This window comes from Pungitius pungitius, chromosome 7 (assembly GCF_949316345.1).
Source record: "Pungitius pungitius chromosome 7, fPunPun2.1, whole genome shotgun sequence".
Taxonomy (NCBI): Eukaryota; Metazoa; Chordata; class Actinopteri; order Perciformes; family Gasterosteidae; genus Pungitius; species Pungitius pungitius.
Genome location: NC_084906.1, coordinates 20,399,187 through 20,417,615, shown reverse-complemented (window position 1 = coordinate 20,417,615; position 18,429 = coordinate 20,399,187). Strand labels below are relative to the sequence as shown.

General features: G+C 49.7%; 1 protein-coding gene across 1 annotated transcript; it reads right to left on the bottom strand.

Annotated features, from left to right (window-relative positions):
- Positions 1-4,515: 4,515 nt before the first annotated feature.
- Positions 4,516-13,947, bottom strand: ndnf (neuron-derived neurotrophic factor). Its single transcript, XM_037470477.2, has 4 exons — positions 13,591-13,947; positions 8,820-9,014; positions 8,422-8,546; positions 4,516-6,820 (listed from the first exon to the last, which is right to left on the bottom strand). Exons 2-4 carry the CDS (start codon positions 9,011-9,013, stop codon positions 5,424-5,426), a joined length of 1,716 nt encoding a protein of 571 aa, XP_037326374.1. The 5' UTR covers position 9,014; positions 13,591-13,947; the 3' UTR covers positions 4,516-5,423.
- Positions 13,948-18,429: the final 4,482 nt, after the last annotated feature.

Here is an 18,429-nt window from a genome sequence, read left to right as displayed (position 1 = left end):
GCCTCCGCGCCAAACCCCGCTCCGTGATTGGTCCGGGGCGACCCGCGAAGGGTCTGAATCACGGCCCGCATGTTTGCTCCAGGGTCAATGAGCTGCTGCTTTCTAGGCCTCTCCGCTCTCCGGTGCCTATACGCTTGAGAATTGGATCCCCCCCCCCCCCCCTGCCCCCCCTCCTGGGTGTCTATTGTATTGACGCTGGTGTCATCAGCGACCCCGGGGTCGTGTTCCAGGTGTATTTCACAGAGTTTAGCCGTAAGAGAGAGTCCCAGGGAGGCTTATTGGGTGACAACTCTGACCAGTGCACTGAGGGGCTCTTTGTGTGCGCCCGCCCCACCAATGCACTCCTTGGTCCGTTCCTGCCCCCCCCTTCACCCTCCACCCCCTCCTGTCTTTGACCTCGCTGTCAGGGCCTTGGCCTTTTCGGGGCAGGACGATTAAATGTCACGACCCCTTTTCTCCCTGGGTGCCCTCTGAGGACCCTCCGTCCCATTAACTTTCACTCAGCTTTCACTCAGATCCCAGGGTCATCCCCAATAGCTCTGATCTCCAACACCTGCACACAAATACACACACACACACACACACACACATTACAAGAAGATAATCCAAACACTGCACTGATCATTTGGAGCATTTCGAAGTAAACAACCCCTTTCAAGTCTTCTTCAACATGATTTAGATCATTTAGTAAATGATGGTCCGAGTAGAGTCCAAAAAGGGCACGAGGCAGGGGATGCTTTAGGGCGGAGCTACGCATTGACTGACAGGTTGAATCTGCGGCGTTGTCGGGTCTGGGAGTCGTCCTTGTTTTGATCTGGTGACTTTGACCCTCTTCACGGTGGGTTTTCACTTAGCTCCGCCCTCCTGTGTCAGATCCCCGAGATGGTGATGGTCAAATTTAAGGCTTCGACCCGTCGGTCGACACGCCAATGATCGCATCCATCTCTTACGTACACTTTACGGTATTTATACCCCATTGATAGATGGAACTGATGATGGCGCTGGATGAAAACTCACTCAAAAGTCATCCTCTGGGGAACACGAATGTCTGCACCCGATTCCATGGAAATGAACCAAATAGTTTTTGTGAGTATTCCGTCAAAAAAAAAAAAATTCCACCAAAGGCAAATGGATTTATTCTCCGGGGAACATGGATGTCTGTACAAAATGTCATGGCAATCCATCCAATAGCTGTTGGGACGTTTCAGTCTGGAATAAAGGCTGACAGACCCACATTCCCATTCAGAAAGACACACCGCAAACTAATTTATGGCCCGTTCCCCACAGGGGGAACACGCAAACACACATGGACGGAATCTCGTCTGGAATCGGAGCACATTCAAAAAGGAAGAAAAAAATAGTCTTGAAATGACCGAAGTCATCGGCAGCTCTCTTTCACCGGTACCCGTGTCTGTCCACGGGCGGCTTTGGGAGCAGCGTATCGCCGAGGCTTTGTTCCCAGACGTCTGTCACCATGTCTGACTAATGCCGGCGTGTCGGGGTGAAAGAAGCTTTCCATGAGCGGCCTCATGAAGTGATGACAAAGGCTACTCAAGGGCAAACCCGCCGACGGGAGACAATGATGCATTGAAGGCTTAGAAAACCTCTCGTGATAAAGGTTTCTCTTTTTTTTATTTTTTTTTTAACTAAACAAAGACATTTCGATCATAAATCCTGCAGGACTTTGGACCTGAAAGTAGCCAGTCGAGTCTTCTGAGGGCCAAGAACTACAGAAACCACATTCAGGACATGGTGCAGGAAAGGATTGCCTTGAAATAAAGACTCTCAGTCTCCCCCCCCCCCCTTTTTTTAAGTAAATATTTTCACTGGAGGAAAACCTCAGTTTGGCAAACATACAAATGGTTCCATACGAGATTTTTCCAAATGGATTTGTGCATTTTTCTGAAATCGCTCAAACCTGATACTGTATATTGAGGGGCCAGACCACCTTTTGTTTCATGCTGCTTCACACCCCCCCCACACACACACACACACACCGCCCCCCCCCCCCCCTCCCCCCCGCGGCCTCTCACCACAGCTCCGTGTTTCCAGGCGGTTTCCTGGCGCTGCGAGGTCACTGGATGAACGATGTTTTCGTTTGGCGACCCCGGGGTCGCAGCAGAAGGAGGGTCCTTTTTTTTAAAATTACAGTGCGGATGAAGCGTGAGAAATTACAGCCACTTTGAAGTGATTTTCGCGAGCCCAAGAGAGCGGCGGGACCACCCCTGTGCCCCCCCCCCAGCTCAGAGGCATCGAGCACACAAACACACCGGCGACGTCTCGTGGCAGTTTGCCCCCCCCCCCCGGCACAACGCCAGCATCCGGCTTCTCATTGCAGCTCTACATTTTATAAATAACCTTTCTGCAAACCTCTCCACGAAAAATCATTAAAAATAAATCTATGTTAAAATATAAGAGCTGAATCTGAAGAACAAGTTTGGCATTTGGGAAAATGAGCTCATTGCGAGTCGGATGAGACCATCTGTACGTTGATGTTAAGGCTAAGGTTGGTTAGCTTAGCTTAGCAAAAAGACTGCAAAGAAAGGGAAACGTTTGAGGCCTCTGGAGCTCTAATAAGTACATGTATATAAATATATATACATATATACATACATATCTATGGTGTTCATGGACGACCCCAAACACAGAATCCCATTGAGTGCACCTTACAGGACGGTGGTCAGTTCGTGATGCGTAGAATACGCAGCAGGATTGAATTAAAATCACGTCATTACTTGTTTCGCTACACTTGATCCATCCTATTGAAGCCCTGCTGAGACGGGTAATACCCGGGGGGGGGACCGGATCCCCCTCAGTCCTCTCCACCTTCTAAGATGGAGGCGCCGCTGGGTGGAGCAGCCATGCTAACTCCTGACGGCAGTGGCACCTTAAAGTGGGGGGGTTCTACTTCTTCTAATTGAAGGACTGTTGCACGTCCATGAAGCATCTGGGACCCAAAACGCAGTGGGATGGTTGTTAACTCGTACTTTGACACAACACCTTTATTTTCTCCCTGCGATGTAACGATAAATATGCTAATGCTAGCAGCCGGTTAGCTTAGCTCATCACAAAGGATGAAAACGAGAGAAACAAAGCTTACACCTCATATTCTGTCTGGTATTCAAGTGTCAAGTGCAGGAACAGCCAATACCTGTCTCAGGTGGAAACGCTCCTTTTGGAATAATTCACAATACCTCAACTTATTGAGGTGGGGGGGGGGGGGGGTTCCAGCGGGCTGCGGCTTCATTGGTGGCGTTTTGCAGTGATATCCGAGCGCCTCCACTCTTTTTTCTTTTATTATTTCGAAATGGTGTCAATTTCAAAAGTGATCCAAAAGCCATTTTGAACAATGCATACATATTTTTGCTTTAAACCGGATTTTTATAACATAGTTATTAATTTATATTTTTGTAAATTCAAATTTGAGTCGCTGTGCAGGTTAACAACGTGTAGCATGAGTAAAGAAGTCAGTAAAAGTATCCCAGTGACACAGAAATAATGTTAAAATAAATATTCAACAGTCTAACGGTAGTGAAATTGTGAATCAATTGTTTCTGACACAATATTTTGTTGATTCATTCTTTTTTTCTGGGAAACATTATGTCACGAAAAAAGTTGCGTTTCTGTAAAAGAAAGACACTTAATTGCCTTCATGAAAAAAAACAATGTTAGGGCTTCAAATATCTCTGTAGATTAAGCTTTGAGGAAACAAAAGGACGAAACCTCAAAGCGGGTCTCGTACTTTGAATGACCTCAGTAAGTAGAATTTATTGATCACTTTATCGGTGTTTCCACCACTGAAAATGACCCCACTGACTTTCCACCGTCGCTGGCTTTGACCCTGATTGCGTTTTAAGGATTTAACGACGTGTCCTGAGACTGAGCAGAAGCATTCAGATGACATCATCACAGACGGATCTTATAAACAAAGCGACCTCATTCGCTGCTTTTACTCCTGGATGAGTTCAAGTATTAATGAGGACTCAGACCTCACGTTTTCTTTTGGTTTTCTGGTCTTTTTAGTCTTATCAGCACCTAACTTCTTTTTTTTTGCCATATCATCTCTTGTGATTCAGTCATTCTTAATTTCATCATTTGTTGTACCTGTCGCCATGGTGATTGCCTCCCATTGGTTGTCTGTATGGCCCCTGAAAGCCCAGACGGAGACCTAAAGTGGCCCAAACGTATTGGCTCTTCCGATGGATTTAGAATCTTTAGATTAAAGGATCTTTCATAGTTTCAACCTCGTTTGTTTCCTCCCCGAGTTGTTCCATATTTTCTTATCCCTCCCTCAGCAATAACTTATAATAGATTAACTGATTAAATAATTGTGCGGGTTTTTTTATTGACTTTGAATTCGCAGAATTAAAATTATTATGTGACCTCTCAAAAGTTGCAAAGAGTCCCTTTAAATGTTTTCTTCATACAACGCAGATGTTCTAACGTTGTGTGTGGACTAAATTACAACAACGCATGTGAGTTTTTATGAATTAAAAAAGGGAGGGAACGGACGATGAAAGTGAAGAAACTCACTCGTGAGCGGATGCACTGATTTATTAACGCACATCGATGAGGATGGACGTCGACGGGGTACCGGTCACCGGCCCGGTTCTGTTCCTTCAGCCAATGATTCCCTCCCGTCTGTCTTGATTCAGACGTTAACTGCTTGGCGAAAGAACGTGACACCAGGGTGACAAGAGGGATTACTGGTTCTATATTTAGTGTTTATGTACATGAATATTGGCAGGACAACTCTGTACATGTGACACACACACACACACGCACGCACGCACGCACGCACACACACACACACTCCCACAGCGATACAGTGGTATTAACACAGACCTCCAGCACAGAAGACCTTTACAAGATGGCCTACGAGCAAACACACAAGGGAATGTCCAAACTACGACAGCGTCATCGTAAAGCTGGAATATCCCGGGTAACAGTTATCATCGTCATCAATAAAAACACGAAGAAAAAAGAAGAAGAAGAGAGACAGAGAGACGAAAAGTATAAAATAATTTAAATTCCTCCTAAAACATGTGGTGAATACGCAGTGAGAGATCTATACAAGGCGTGGCGGCCGCTGCGTCTCCTCGGCGATGAGAGGCGACGAGACGAGACAGACGGGGGAGCCGAGTGTCATGCAGCGGCGAAGAAAGGTGACCTCCTCTTAAGCCCCGCCTCCCCGGCGGAGGAGGGGGAGGCGGAGGAGCCCCCGATGAAATGTAAACATAAATATACAGTTTGATATCTCTCTCTACAAACAGTTCAGTCGGCGCCACAGGCCGCCCCCGCTGGTGTGAGTAGTCAGTCTGTATGCACTCCTTAGTAGAATATCACTTAGAGTTAAATAAACTTATTTAATATATATATATATATATATATATTTGTAATAGATCTTTCCTTTGCAGAGTCATTTAGCAGTATTTCCTTGTCTTCACCAGTTTGCTCTGGTACTTCACTGAGTGGCCACTGTGTCCCACCACGTAAACGTCCAGCAGGTAGGTCTTCCCCGCCTCCAGGCCCGTGATGGTCTCCGTGGTGACCGCTTTCTGCAGGTTCGGGCTGTGGAAGTACTTGCACAGGACCTTTTCGGACTTCCTGCGGCTCTCCGGCCCGGCGCACCGGTTCTGCTCCCGGCGCCGCTGCTCCTCGCCGTAGCTCTCGGCCACCTCCTTGCGGTAGATGCAGTACTTGTTGCGGTCCTGCGTGCCCAGCCAGGCCACGGTGGCGGAGGAGCAGGTGCGCAGCTTGTCGAAGGCCTTGATGCGCGTGTCCTCCGGGAGCGACGGGAAGGGCTGCTTGCTGCTGGTTCGGGTGGTGGCCAGCACCTTCAGGGTGGAGGCCCCCTTCCTGCTGCCCCGCAGGCGGATCAGGTACTTGCCCTTGGGCTTCCCGCGCAGCTGGAACTGCCGCACGCCCTCCACGTTCTGGGAGAGCAGCAGCTTGCCGTCGCGCCGCACCTGCACCTGCACGGCGTCCAGGCAGGTGTGGACGAAGAGGGTGACCCTCTGGTGCGAGGACACCGGGGCGAAGCGCAGGAACTTGCTGCCCTTCCTCTTGATGAAGACGTCGGACACCTTGCCGTCCTTCAGCTCCACCGTCTTCTGGCGGGCTTCCTCTTTGGTGCGGGCGAAGGTGCCCACGTACGCCGTGCTGGTGTTGGTGGCGGCGTTCACGGCGAACACGTCGAAGTAGTACTGCGTGTCCGGCTTCAGGTCCGCCACGGTGAAGATGTTTTTGTTGCCGATGCACACCTTCTGGATGTCCAGCGCTTTGGGCTTGGCGGCGTACGCCCGGGAGATCCTGTTGCTCGCGAGGCCGCGCTCTTTGTGGAAGGCGCCGTCGGAGGCCGCGAAGCCGAAGTGGGCGAAGTCGAACGGGCTGAAGTCCCTGCCGGGCTTCGGGGCCGACATGAAGGCGTCGTCGGCGCTCATCTTGGCCTCGGCGGCACACATGCTCTTGAAGTTGTGCTCCTTGTTGATCACCACGCAGTACTGGACGGGCTGGCCCATCAGGAAGCCCGTCGGCGTGGGCTTCCAGGCCAGCGTGACGGTGGTGCGGCCCAGCGCCGTCACGTCCACGCGCGGGTCGTAGGGCAGCTCCGGGTAGGGCTGGTCGGACTCTGGGGTGGTGGTGGCGTACACCTTGAAGTTGCTGTCTTTCTCCGTGGACAGCAGCTCCAGCTGGTAGAGGCCGGCGGGGGTGCTGGTGGCCACGTACGCCTCCACGTCGTTACCCTTGTAGGCGAAGAGCTCCGTCCCCTCGTCCACGGTCACCTGCTGCTTCTGCTCGTCCAGAGGTTCAGGCTCTCCTGAAAAGAAAAAAAGACCTTTACGTTGTATTCTGTTTAACCTTTCGCTTTGATGAGAAGTTGCTAAAAGTGCCACATGTGTTTGATAATGTAACGACGAAGCTCTGCGGAGCCTCACGGGGCGATTAGCCCCCTCAGGGGGGGGGCGGCCATGTTTCCCATCCAAACATCCCCAGAAAGATCACAGGCCGACATTCACTCCGGGGAAGCTGTGCTACAAAGAGGCGCCTTGTAGAGAGGCCCCAGCATAATGTCATGTTTATCTACTGAGCGTGCTCAGCGGTGCGCTGGTGTACGACGGCTGCACCGACACCTCCACCAATGGCTCCACACGCATTGGGTCCCGTTCAGAGACGCCGCGCATAAATATGTGGACGTGGTCACCGTGACGTCAATCATTGGTTTGGGCCTTGAGGCCTTTGCCATCTTGGTAATTTTTGGAAGTGACAGGAGAGCACAGTGTCAAATGTCAAGTGTCCAAATGTTTGCTTCCATCAATGGAAAGCAAACCGTAAAATGGTCAAATGGTCAACTCATCATCAACAAATCATAATTTACTATAATGTTTACTCAGGGAATAAATCAAGAGAGAAGTGGAGTCATTTCCTCATAGACGTCTATGGGAGCAGAGGAGTCGCCCCCTGCTGGTCACTACACAGAAGTAGAGTCATTTCCTCATAGACGTCTATGGGAGCAGAGGAGTCGCCCCCTGCTGGTCACTACACAGAAGTAGAGTCATTTCCTCATAGACGTCTATGGGAGCAGAGGAGTCGCCCCCTGCTGGTCACTACACAGAAGTAGAGTCATTTCCTCATAGACGTCTATGGGAGCAGAGGAGTCGCCCCCTGCTGGTCACTACACAGAAGTAGAGTCATTTCCTCATAGACGTCTATGGGAGCAGAGGAGTCGCCCCCTGCTGGTCACTACACAGAAGTAGAGTCATTTCCTCATAGACGTCTATGGGAGCAGAGGAGTCGCCCCCTGCTGGTCACTACACAGAAGTAGAGTCATTTCCTCATAGACGTCTATGGGAGCAGAGGAGTCGCCCCCTGCTGGTCATTAGAACCAGAGTTTGCCACGTGTTCCACATTTGCTGTCGTTCTTCTACTCAGAGTGGTATTCTTTTCTCTTGAGGGAAGGTACACGTCTTCAAATGAGTAACAACCCAATAAATCATTTTGTAACATTTGATCTGACAAGAGCAGACGGACGCAGGTGCTCGTGCGTTTTAACATTCTAATGTATGCTCACATCTTCCACGCTCTAAACCCCCCCCGACGCCCCCCCCCCCCCCCTCCAGACGGAGAAAGTTTTGAAGCGAGGGAGATAAAAGAGGAAAGATAAAGGCAGAGAGACTGAAGGGAAGCCGTGTCTTTGTTTCAGCGCGTTCACTCCTCTGAAATTACAGCCGTCAGCTCGGGTTCGAGTCAGACGCCATAAGTGGTCGCACTAGACACCACGACGTTGACTTAATTAAAACCCACCAAAACACAAAGCCTAACATCACGGCGAAGGTTAAGTGTGTGTGTGTGGGCGGATAGTGATGTTTCCACGGAACGTGTCATTAACCCTTTTCCACTGCTGCCTGATGTCGATTATACCTGATGCCTCTCCGCTGGCCTCCTCCGGCAGCTCCTGCAGCGTGAGCTTCCACTCCAGAGGAGCGTCGCAAGGTGTCACGGTCACAGACAGGGGCGTGTTGTCTTCTTCCACCACAAAGTAGTACCTGTGAAAATAACACGGCGTGAAAAGGGGCCCGTCACATTTTTTTAACGTTTTATCCAGAACAGAAGAAGTGAAGCGCCTGAGCATCGACACACGGTGCGCGGAAACTCAATTACACAAACACGACTTCCTCATTTATTATTTAGCTTTCGCCCCCCTGCATAATAGATCACGCTACGGAGCCACGTCTAGTGTTTCCTATCTCTTTACAGGAAGTGGCCATCTGCCACTTCAATGCACCGCCCGGGGAGGGCAGAGGCTTGTTTTTCGTCACCTTTTGGGCGTGTCCCTGAACAGGTAGCCGCTGATCTCGGCTCCGTCCGGGACGACGGAGGAGTCGTGGAACAGCGACTTGTCTCGGATCTGCATCTGGAAGAGCCCTTCGTCCCTGGTGGGCAGCTTCTGGGCCGAGGCTCCCAGCGCCAGCAGCGCCAGCAGCGCCGCACTCCAGCTTCTGAACGGCCTCATTCTGGAAGACACAGTTTCATTGTTGTCTTGAGTTGTACCACAGTTATGCTGGACTTTAAGGGTATTTGGGGGGGGGTGGGGGGGAGGAGCAGTTTATTTCTTTTCTCGCTGAGAGCTAGAACAGAAGATTTGGTACTTCTCGTGTACAGTAAATGCAAAACTCCAGACAGCAGCCGACTAGCGTAGCTTAGCATTAACTTAGCATTGACCTAGCGTGTCTTTGTTTAAATAGATTTTATTTTACCTTTGAGGAGAAATTCCCATTGGGATTTATTTAATCTCTGTTTTGTCTCGGCGAGGTCGGCAGCATGAAAGTTTCACATAAAAGATTTTTAAAAAAAGATTTGAAGGAAAAAAGTAGATTGACCGCAAAGAGGATTCTTCTCCCTTTAAGCGGAGCCAGGCTAACAGCTTCCAGACTTTATGCTAAGCTACGCTGAGCACCTTCTGTCACCGGATTAATTTAAGGGAGGTGTTTATCTTTTCATCTAACTCCCAGGAAAGACACACATTTCCTTCCCAAAACCATCAGACGTATGAGCTGATATTGTTGTCTTTGGACAGAGCAGCTATTAGCATGTTTCAGTCATAATGCTACACCAAGATAAGCTAATATTTATCATACAAGCATACAGTGTCAATATGTCTTAAAATGTCTTTCCTGCAAATGATCAATTAATATTTTTAATATAAAAAAATGACGTGTAATGTAATATTGGTGGCTCATCTCATTTGTTAAAAAAGTCTATTTCTTCTTTTTTTGGCATCTTTCTTCCTTTCCTTAAATCCTGCCGCGTGCTCGGGGTCTGTTTGGAATCTTTAAGCAGGGTTCCGCTTTAATTAGTTTCCAACCACACACTTCGTGTTCAAATATGTTATCTTTACTTTTGGTCCAAATTAACATCAATACTGGGGGGGATTGAGTGAATCAGTGAACTAAAGTAAAGGGTGAGAGCTGCCTGAGAGGAATGGCGTGGGAGGGGTGTGTGAGTGGGGGGGGGGGGGTGTTACATTTAACAACAGACGTGTGAAAACATCGCTGGAATTTCACAAAGAAACCCTCGAGTGGAGTAACTCTGATGGTGGGAGTCGCAGATGGAGCCTCACGCGTCCCAACTATTGATTTTCGCCGCCATTGATCCCAGCTGATGGGAACGCCAAATCCCTGGTGATTTAATCAGCGTAATGATGGCAGATTAGCCAGATACTTTACCGCCATTTACTGCAAGCGAGACGGTGTCCCCTTAATGACCCCCCCCCCCCCCCCTTTTTTTCTTCTGCTCGCCCTCCCTCGTCCGTCTCTTCCTCTTTGATCACAGCTTTTTCATCAACAAATAATCTCTTTTCACACTTGTACGCGCACACACAGTGCGGCCCTTTAAACTTTGTCTTTTCTTTCCTCCCCACGCCGAGGCAGATGAGTGAAACCAGGGGACTCGGGCCTGGACCAACAGGCCTTCATGCCTTCATGCCTTTATTACAGTTCTTCATAACCGCAAGCAGGAAAAGAAAAAAAAGGTCTCCGTCTATGAATAAAAAGAAGCTACTTATAAAGGGCACTGAGGCCCGTTAGCCATGAAACGTGAAACTAGTGGCACTACTTTTATGTACATCGCCGCCCTTTGTTTTAACGCAACGCTAGCGGCTAACGGTGCTAACAAAGGCAACGGAGCGGGAAAGGGCTAAAAGTGTTTAACCTGCAGCAGGCGGCGTCCATTAGCTGAACAGCGAGCTCAGAGCGAGCTGCTTCTGCTTCTTCTTCTTGTTTTACAGACTAGAAAGAAATAAAACGAGTGCAACTCGGAGATAGCCTTCTGCACTGTGACGGCGAGGGGTAAGTGACTGTAAACTCACATCTGATATTTATGGATTCTGCCCCACTCTACTACACACCCCCCCCCCCTCCCCCTTCCACCTAAAGCCACATCTATTTTTACGGCCTTTAGTCAGGTCGGCAAACTTCACAGAGCAAAAGAAAAAAAGAAAGAAAGAAGGAGAAGCTTCCTAAGTGGCACTTTGAGGTCTGACACACACGAGGAGATCCGTATCGCCTCGGCAACAAAAGACCAGTCTATTAATACTGGAAGCAGCGCTGAGGTGGTACCTCGGACCCGTCTTTCACCCCCCCCCCCCCCCCCCACAGTGATGTCATTCCGCGTGAAGCCTGCCATCACTCACACAGCGAGAGGTTTATTAACGCGGCCGTTAGCACGCACGCCACGGGGGGGGGGGTGGGGGGTTGGCGTGTGGCGTGTGGATACCGCCACGGAGTCCCCCCCCCCCCTTCCCCCACCAAAAATAACAAGTCCACAACGCAAAACACGAGGGCTGCATCTGGAACACGTGAAGACGAATGAGTGTGTGAGGGGTCGACTTCGTTGGCCTGGTTTTTATTGTCATGTTTCCAGATTTATTTTTTTATTGGTTATGTTTAGAGCTTTTTGTTGTTTTTATTGTTATGTTTAGAGCTTTTTGTTGTTTTTCTATTGTTATGTTTAGAGCTTTTTGTTGTTTTTTAATTGTCATGTTTAGAGCTTTTTGTTGGTTTTTTATTGGTTATGTTTAGAGCTTTTTGTTGGTTTTTTATTGTCATGTTTTTATTGTCATGTTTAGAGCTTTTTGTTGTTTTTTTATTGTTATGTTTAGAGCTTTTTGTTGGTTTTTTATTGTCATGTTTAGAGCTTTTTGTTGTTTTTATTGTTATGTTTAGAGCTTTTTGTTGTTGTTTTTATTGTTGTGTTTACAGCTCTATGTTGTTGCACTTGGGTCAGGGTTAGCTGTGGAGTCAGTGCGTGACTGGACCGACGGGACCAGGGCTTCATCATCCACCTCGGACCGGAAAGAAATTGGTAGAACATGGCCGATGGCCCCCAGCTCGAGGACAGATTTGACCCCCGCTGTGATGGGGGGGGGGGGGGGGGGGGGGGGGGTCACTACAAGCAGATCAGCGCGGGAAGCCAGAACAGAAAATGTTCACTCTCTGTTTTTTTTAATTGCCAGATGGACGCAGTATAACCTCCAAAATAATAGTAATGATCATGTGATTAAAGCACAGGAGGAGTCGATACTTTACATTTGGACGCATGCAAACTGTCTTTGACCTCTCACTTCGTTGACCCCCCCCCCCAACCCTCGCTCCTCGCGCCCGCCTCCACATGGCGCTCATTAACCGGACGGGGGGGGGGGGGGGGATATATAGAAGACAGCTTAATTTCAACGCAAATAAATAAAGAGACATGTGGGACGCGATGCCCCTCAGCCGGGGGGGGGGGGGGGGGGGGGGCAGATTTACGGTGGAGACCCTCGTTGGTGCAGCGAGCTCCATCACATGGCTGTCAATTCTGGGCCAGAGGGAGGGGGGGGGGGGGGGGGAGGAAACCGCACAGGAACCGGACCGGTTCCACACCCTCCACAACCGGGCCAAACCAAAGCTGCTCCGGTTCTGAGAGGGGGGAGGGGGGGGGGGGGTCGAGGCTGAGGGCTCCGATTCAACGTTGGTCAGTTTTACAATTTCTGAGCTGGCACCAGAACATGATGGGATGGAGACCCCCCCCCCCCCCCAACCCTGTTTCTCTATAGTGCACCTCAGGAACTCGCATCCCAGAATGTCTCTGTGAGGAGGGTCGGGTCGCCCATTCAGATGGAATCAGGGGTGGGGGGGGGGGGGGGGGGGGGGCTGACTGATGAGTGGGCATTGTAGCTGCAAAGGGTGATTAAAGATTACAAGAGAGAATGCCCCATGGGAAAGTCACCCCCCCGCCCCAATCCCCCCCACCCCCTTCATCCGGGGCGCAGAGGGGGAAACGAGTCAATCAAGTCCCCGTTAAGTCGCGCTCATGCTCGGCCAGAGAAGCCGCCCGTCTCCTTGTGTCCGTCCGAAAGGGAGCGTAACAAAAAGCGGGGGGGGGGGCAGGTTGTGGATGTGATGAATGTTTTTTTTTTTAAGCGTCTCCATGCTGTGACAGCGGAGGACACTGTATGTTTTTATGTATTTATTTCATTCTGTGAGTGTTTTCATATGCAGATGAGGGTTTAGTTCCGCTGAGCGACGTCGCCTTTCCTCACTCTGTGTTCATCCTTCACTCCGCCAGACGAAGTGGAGGAGACTCCGTTATTGGAACGCACCCCTAAAGGGACCCGGCTCTCACGAGGACCAGCGGTGCTAAATGGAGATGATTTAGAATAAACGACAACAACAACAAAAAAGATCCGCGTGCAGGTTTAACAGGTGCGTCGGCGAACCGAAGCGAGTTTTGTTTGTTTGTTTGTTTTTGTTTTTTAACTCTTTTTTTTTTTTTTTTAAGAGGACGAAGCTCGCGCGGCAGCACGGGAACCACCGCGAGGCACAAAAGCCTTTCAGAAGTGAGATTCAAATATTAAAATATCGAAAACCATTGCAAATGTGCTTAACCATTTTTAACTGGAGCGCATACCCCCCACCCCGAGCCCCCCGGACCGGAGCCCCGAGCTTTGCATGCACAAAAAAGAAGAATAAAGTAGAAAAGAAGTTTTTTTTTCGTTCTGATTTGACGCAAAACCCCGCGGTGTAAAATGCACGCGACTCGTCCGCGTCTTACCTCTCGGGATGGGGAGCGTTCCGGCGTCTTCTCTCCTCTCTGCTGTCTCCAAGATAATTTAAAAAACAAACTAATGAGAAAATGAAAAAGTGCTGCAGGAACTAAACGCGGAACGGGAACATAAACGGTCCCGCTCGGTGTCCGGTAGTCCCGCTCGGTGCTTCCTATCAACCGGGTTACGCGACCGCTCTGGTGCGCGTTTGCAGTTTTCTTGCGGATTTAACTGGTCTCCAGCGGGCAGCAGTGTGCGTGCGTGTGTGCGCGCGCGTGCGTGTGTGTGTGTGTGTGTGAGCGGGTATCCTGAGTGCTGGCAGTGCGTCCCTCCTCCCCCGCCGCGCCGCTGCTATTGAAACCTCCTTCTGGATTGGCGGTGAGAACTGGTGCGAACCCCCCCCCCCCCCCCCCCCCCGCCTCTTAGGAGGACTCCAGCCCACTTAACACACTCGGCTCTGGTCTGACTGGTCCTCGGAGCAGGAGACTTCGCGGTTCCGGACCCTCAGAGAGTAATAAGTTCACTTTGCGTCACATTAGGACGCGGAATCACAAATCAGAAGCTTCCCCCCCCCCTCTCCCACCCTCTGTCCCCCCCACCACTCCCCTTTTCTACCTTTTAGAATTTTCTCTGAAGCTCACGCGACCCTTGGGGCCAAAAGCAAGTTTTTATCAAGGGCCCTGATAGCTGCGCGTGCACGTCGCGTTCCCGGTGCACGTCCCCCGGTGAGAGGGGGCTGCTGCCTCCCTCCTGGGGAGCAAATATTTACCTAAGATAACAGCAGCCATTGACTGGTTCGAAACTGACCCCCCCCCTCTCTCATGTTATGGCCCGTGGGGGGTCCTTGCTGACCCAGACTCGGGATGCTGCGCTTCCTGCGGGATTCATCTCACGTGCAGCTGCATTCTCAGACCCGGATGTGAGTCCACGAGGTCACGGGCCGCCTCGTCGTGGATCCAACGTGTCGATGACGCGCTGTCGTGCACGTGCACAGCTGGAGAAATGAGACGTTTGGTCGCGTTCACACAGACGGGATCATTTGTATTTGCCTTGAAGAAAAGTATGTTTGAAAATATGTGCATGAACTTCCAGGCCCGATGTGAGCTGCTCATCACGTGGGGGCGGGAGGGAGACGTGTCTGGAGCGACAGCGCCACCTAGTGGCCAGCAGAGCGCGTTGCGATCAGGGACAAGCGAAAAACAACGTTTTAGCTTTTTATTTTTAATGGTTTATAGACGGTGACAAATGAGGTGTTTGCACGTGTAACCTACACACAGGTGTGTGTGTCTGTGTGTGCGTGTGTGCGTGTGTGCGTGTGCGTTGGGCTTATTGATGATCATGATTAGTGCCGCTGTGACTTTAACCTCTTTGGGATTAGAAGAGATGCCAAATGAATGTGCTATTGGCCACACCACCAAACTGTGAAAACGAATCCACTCTGGGGACATGCATGCTCACAATGACCCACACACACACACACACACACACAGACACACACACACTGACCCAGCTACATGCCAGAATCCTGAAAACGTATCCACACCAGGGAGCGTTTAGCGCAGATGGAGGGAGGAGGTTTGAAGGCGCTGCTGTGATGTTTAATCCCTCTGCAGCTTCTCTGCAGAGACCAGAAAGAGAAAAAAGTCATTTTAAGAGATTCACTGAAGAAAATCTCACACAAAACCCTCTTTTTTTCCCCCTTGACCTTTGGCTCCTTTTGAGCTGACGCCCTGTTCCACACGTCCACGGTTCGATCACATCTGCTGCTGCTAGCGAAGCGGATCCAGAATCTGACCGACCTATTTCCCTCTGAACCCCCCCCCCCCCCGCCCCCCTGGGGGGATTACCCCCCGTGTAGATGATGATTTCTGTGATGAACGTACGCAAATACGATAGAAAAAAGTCAAATAGAAATATATGTTTCTTTTCCTGAGTCTGAAAAACCGGTGCAGGAAAAGCCATGCTTTGGCTCGTGGGGTTTTCTCTTTAAGCCGGGGACGTAATCAGCAGCGATCGATGCTTCATCATCAGTGAGGGACGTGCACGTTGGGGCTCTCACCTGTTTGCTTTTAGGACATCGAGTCTTTGCGAGTCGTTATTATTTTTATCAGATGCCGAGTTCATCATTAACTCGGCAGAGCTGAGAGCCTCCAGGCAAACATCCACTCTGTAAACATCCCATTTATTGTGTCTCCTCTTTGATTCTTTAAGAGCCTTTGGGGGTGGGGGGGGGGGGGTACAGTGTGGGAGGAGGGACAGGAGGGCAGAGGCCAAGGAAAGGAATGAGGGAGGGAAGGATGGCGTGTTGGAGGACACGCAGAGTTTACCTCCACCTGGCCGGGGTTTGTTTGATGTCGTGTTTCGTGGTGAAAACGCCCCTCACGTCCAGCGTCTGCTTTCCTGTGGCCTTTTGTTCTTTATTTCATTTAATTTAGGATCCAGATCCTCTGTGCATCACAGATCGTTCCTTACAGACACGTGCGAGCCCCGTCTCTGACCTCTGACCTCTGCACGTGCAGGGAGAAGGTCTGACCTCCACAGATCGGAGCTCCGCATTCATTCGTTGGAACATTTTATGATCCCGCAATGAAAAAGAAGAGAGTTTGGGACTCTGCATCCCACGAAGCCCTCTGGCTGCGAACAGAGGGGTCGATTTGAAGCGAAAGCTGTGCGTGGCTTCTGTTCCGTTGGGTTGCAGAGACACAAACAAACATTCTGGTGATCTGAGCCATTCAGTGTTTTCTAAATTTAGTCTGCAGGCTCTCTGCTTTCTTCAAAAGCTTCTTCTGGCTCCTGATAGAGGAGGCAAAAAAAAAAAAGAGGAAAAGAGGCTAAAAGCCACAATTGGAAGCAGATGAAAGGCGACACGAGCGGAGAGCGTCCGACTTCCTCTCGTTATCCAATAAGAGAACCTTCATCCTGTTAGCCAGCGAGGGAGCCGCATGGCGGGGAGACGTAAACAAAGAGCAGAAAGGTTTATACTGAGGAACTCACACACACGCACACACACACACACACACACACACACACGCAGTGAAACTAGAGCGCTGCAGCTCCGGCGTGGAATGCCGACTGTAAACACGGCCGAGAGGAGGAGGGTCCACTCTGAGGACAAACATGACGTCATCAGTGATGTCATCCGTCACCCAGCTGAGGTGTGTGTGTGTGCATGTGTGTGTGTTTGTGTGTGCGTTGTGAGGTCCGAAGGTTTGGGGAATCGTGGCTGCCAGTTCTTTTGTCTCCTGAAGTCTTCTCCAGTCCGTGACTTTGTTTGGTGTGGAAACAACAAAGTGGCTTTTCTGGAGTCTACAAAAGCAGATTCTGGAGTTGAGGAGAGCTGCATCTGAAGAGGAAAGTTGATGCTTCATGACTTCAAGCTGCATTCTTTCTAATGACCACCAGGGGGCGGCTCCTCTGGTCCCAATGAAGTCTATGAGAAAATGATGAGAAAATACTTCTCTGGTGATTTATTTCCTCAGTAAACACTGTTAACATTGTTTGTACGTTTTAAGATTATCCCACTACAACGGACGCCATGGCAACGGTTCACATCAAGATGGCCGCCGCTCTGACCATCGTGCTACATTGATATGAATGAGAATATTTTCATTCTCTCTTTGCATCTGTTTTGTCCGATTCTAGTGATGTCATTTTGTGTCTCTTGTAAGTCGTCTAAAACGACAGCAGGTTTGTACAGACAGAGAGAGCAGAGCTGTCAATCTCCAACAAGGAGACGGTCGATTGTGTGGCAGAGCTGAGTTTCTCATCTCAAAGACACAGGATTTATTGGGACATTTTATTGTCCAGCAGTAAAAACACACTGGAAACTCGTATCAAATGGAGCTCACAAATTCCAAAAACTGAGATGCGTTTGAAGCGACAGCTGGACGATACGTTTTGTTGCTTTGTTGAGAAAGGTGTGTTGGTGCAGGAACAACAAGATGAGACGATCCCAGAGACCCGGGGAAAGAGGAGCAAGGTGCTCACACTTTTATTACATCTGTCCAGACGTCAACGGGGGGGAACTTCTGCAAAAAATTCTCAACTGTGACGAGGAGGATTTTTCAGTCAGTCCCAAAGGAGACTTTTACAGGAAAAGACCGTAAAAATCTGCTCAGAGAACATTCCTGCAACAATATCACAGTCTACTGGAGCAAACCAAGTTAATAGCTTTTTGTATGGGCCGAATTTACCCAGCAGACACACACACACACACACACACAGGACCCTGGGGATTCAGTTAGCTGAATAACATACTTGTGAGGTGTTACACTGCCCCCTGCAGGCCCGAACACGGGCACTGCAGCCTTCTCTGTGGGCTCGTCCCAGAAGATGTGTCACATGACACGATGAAGGCCATCAGCCCCAACCTGGATCGGAGATCCTTTGTTTGCATGACCCTAACCCGGGTGTTTCCTATGCAGACATCATCTGAAAAGGACACCACAGATGAAGAGTGACCTTTCTCAAGATCTCACACAGAGCATAACAAGCAAAGTGAATATTTATATAATTCAAAAGTTACAGGTCTGCATCAACTTGCAGTAATTTCACCAATCGATGGACAGAAGGAGCAGTGTGTGTGATGTTATCAAAGCCTTTTCACACCACTGCTGCAGTTATTCGGTTACAAATAGCTCGACACGCAGGCTACGGCCACCAGGGGGCGCAGTGCAGTAAAGTCTCCTGGAGGACATCAAGTCCTACGAACATCTATGACTGCTGAGGGCCGGTTACTATGTCAAAGAATCAATACACTGTGTGATATTAAACATGAATCACCACGTAAACTCTACATTAAGATAACAATCTTAAACAATACATTCGTTCTTTTATTTTAATACATT

Bases quoted from the DNA above. Each gene is read 5' to 3' on its own strand.
- ndnf (XM_037470477.2), bottom strand. From the start codon at position 9,013: ATGAGGCCGTTCAGAAGCTGGAGTGCGGCGCTGCTGGCGCTGCTGGCG. The intron at 8,547-8,819 runs GTGACGAAAAAC...TTATTTTCACAG, and splicing joins TTCAGGGACACGCCCAAAAG to GTACTACTTTGTGGTGGAAG. The intron at 6,821-8,421 runs GTATAATCGACA...TTTTCTTTTCAG, and splicing joins GGCCAGCGGAGAGGCATCAG to GAGAGCCTGAACCTCTGGAC.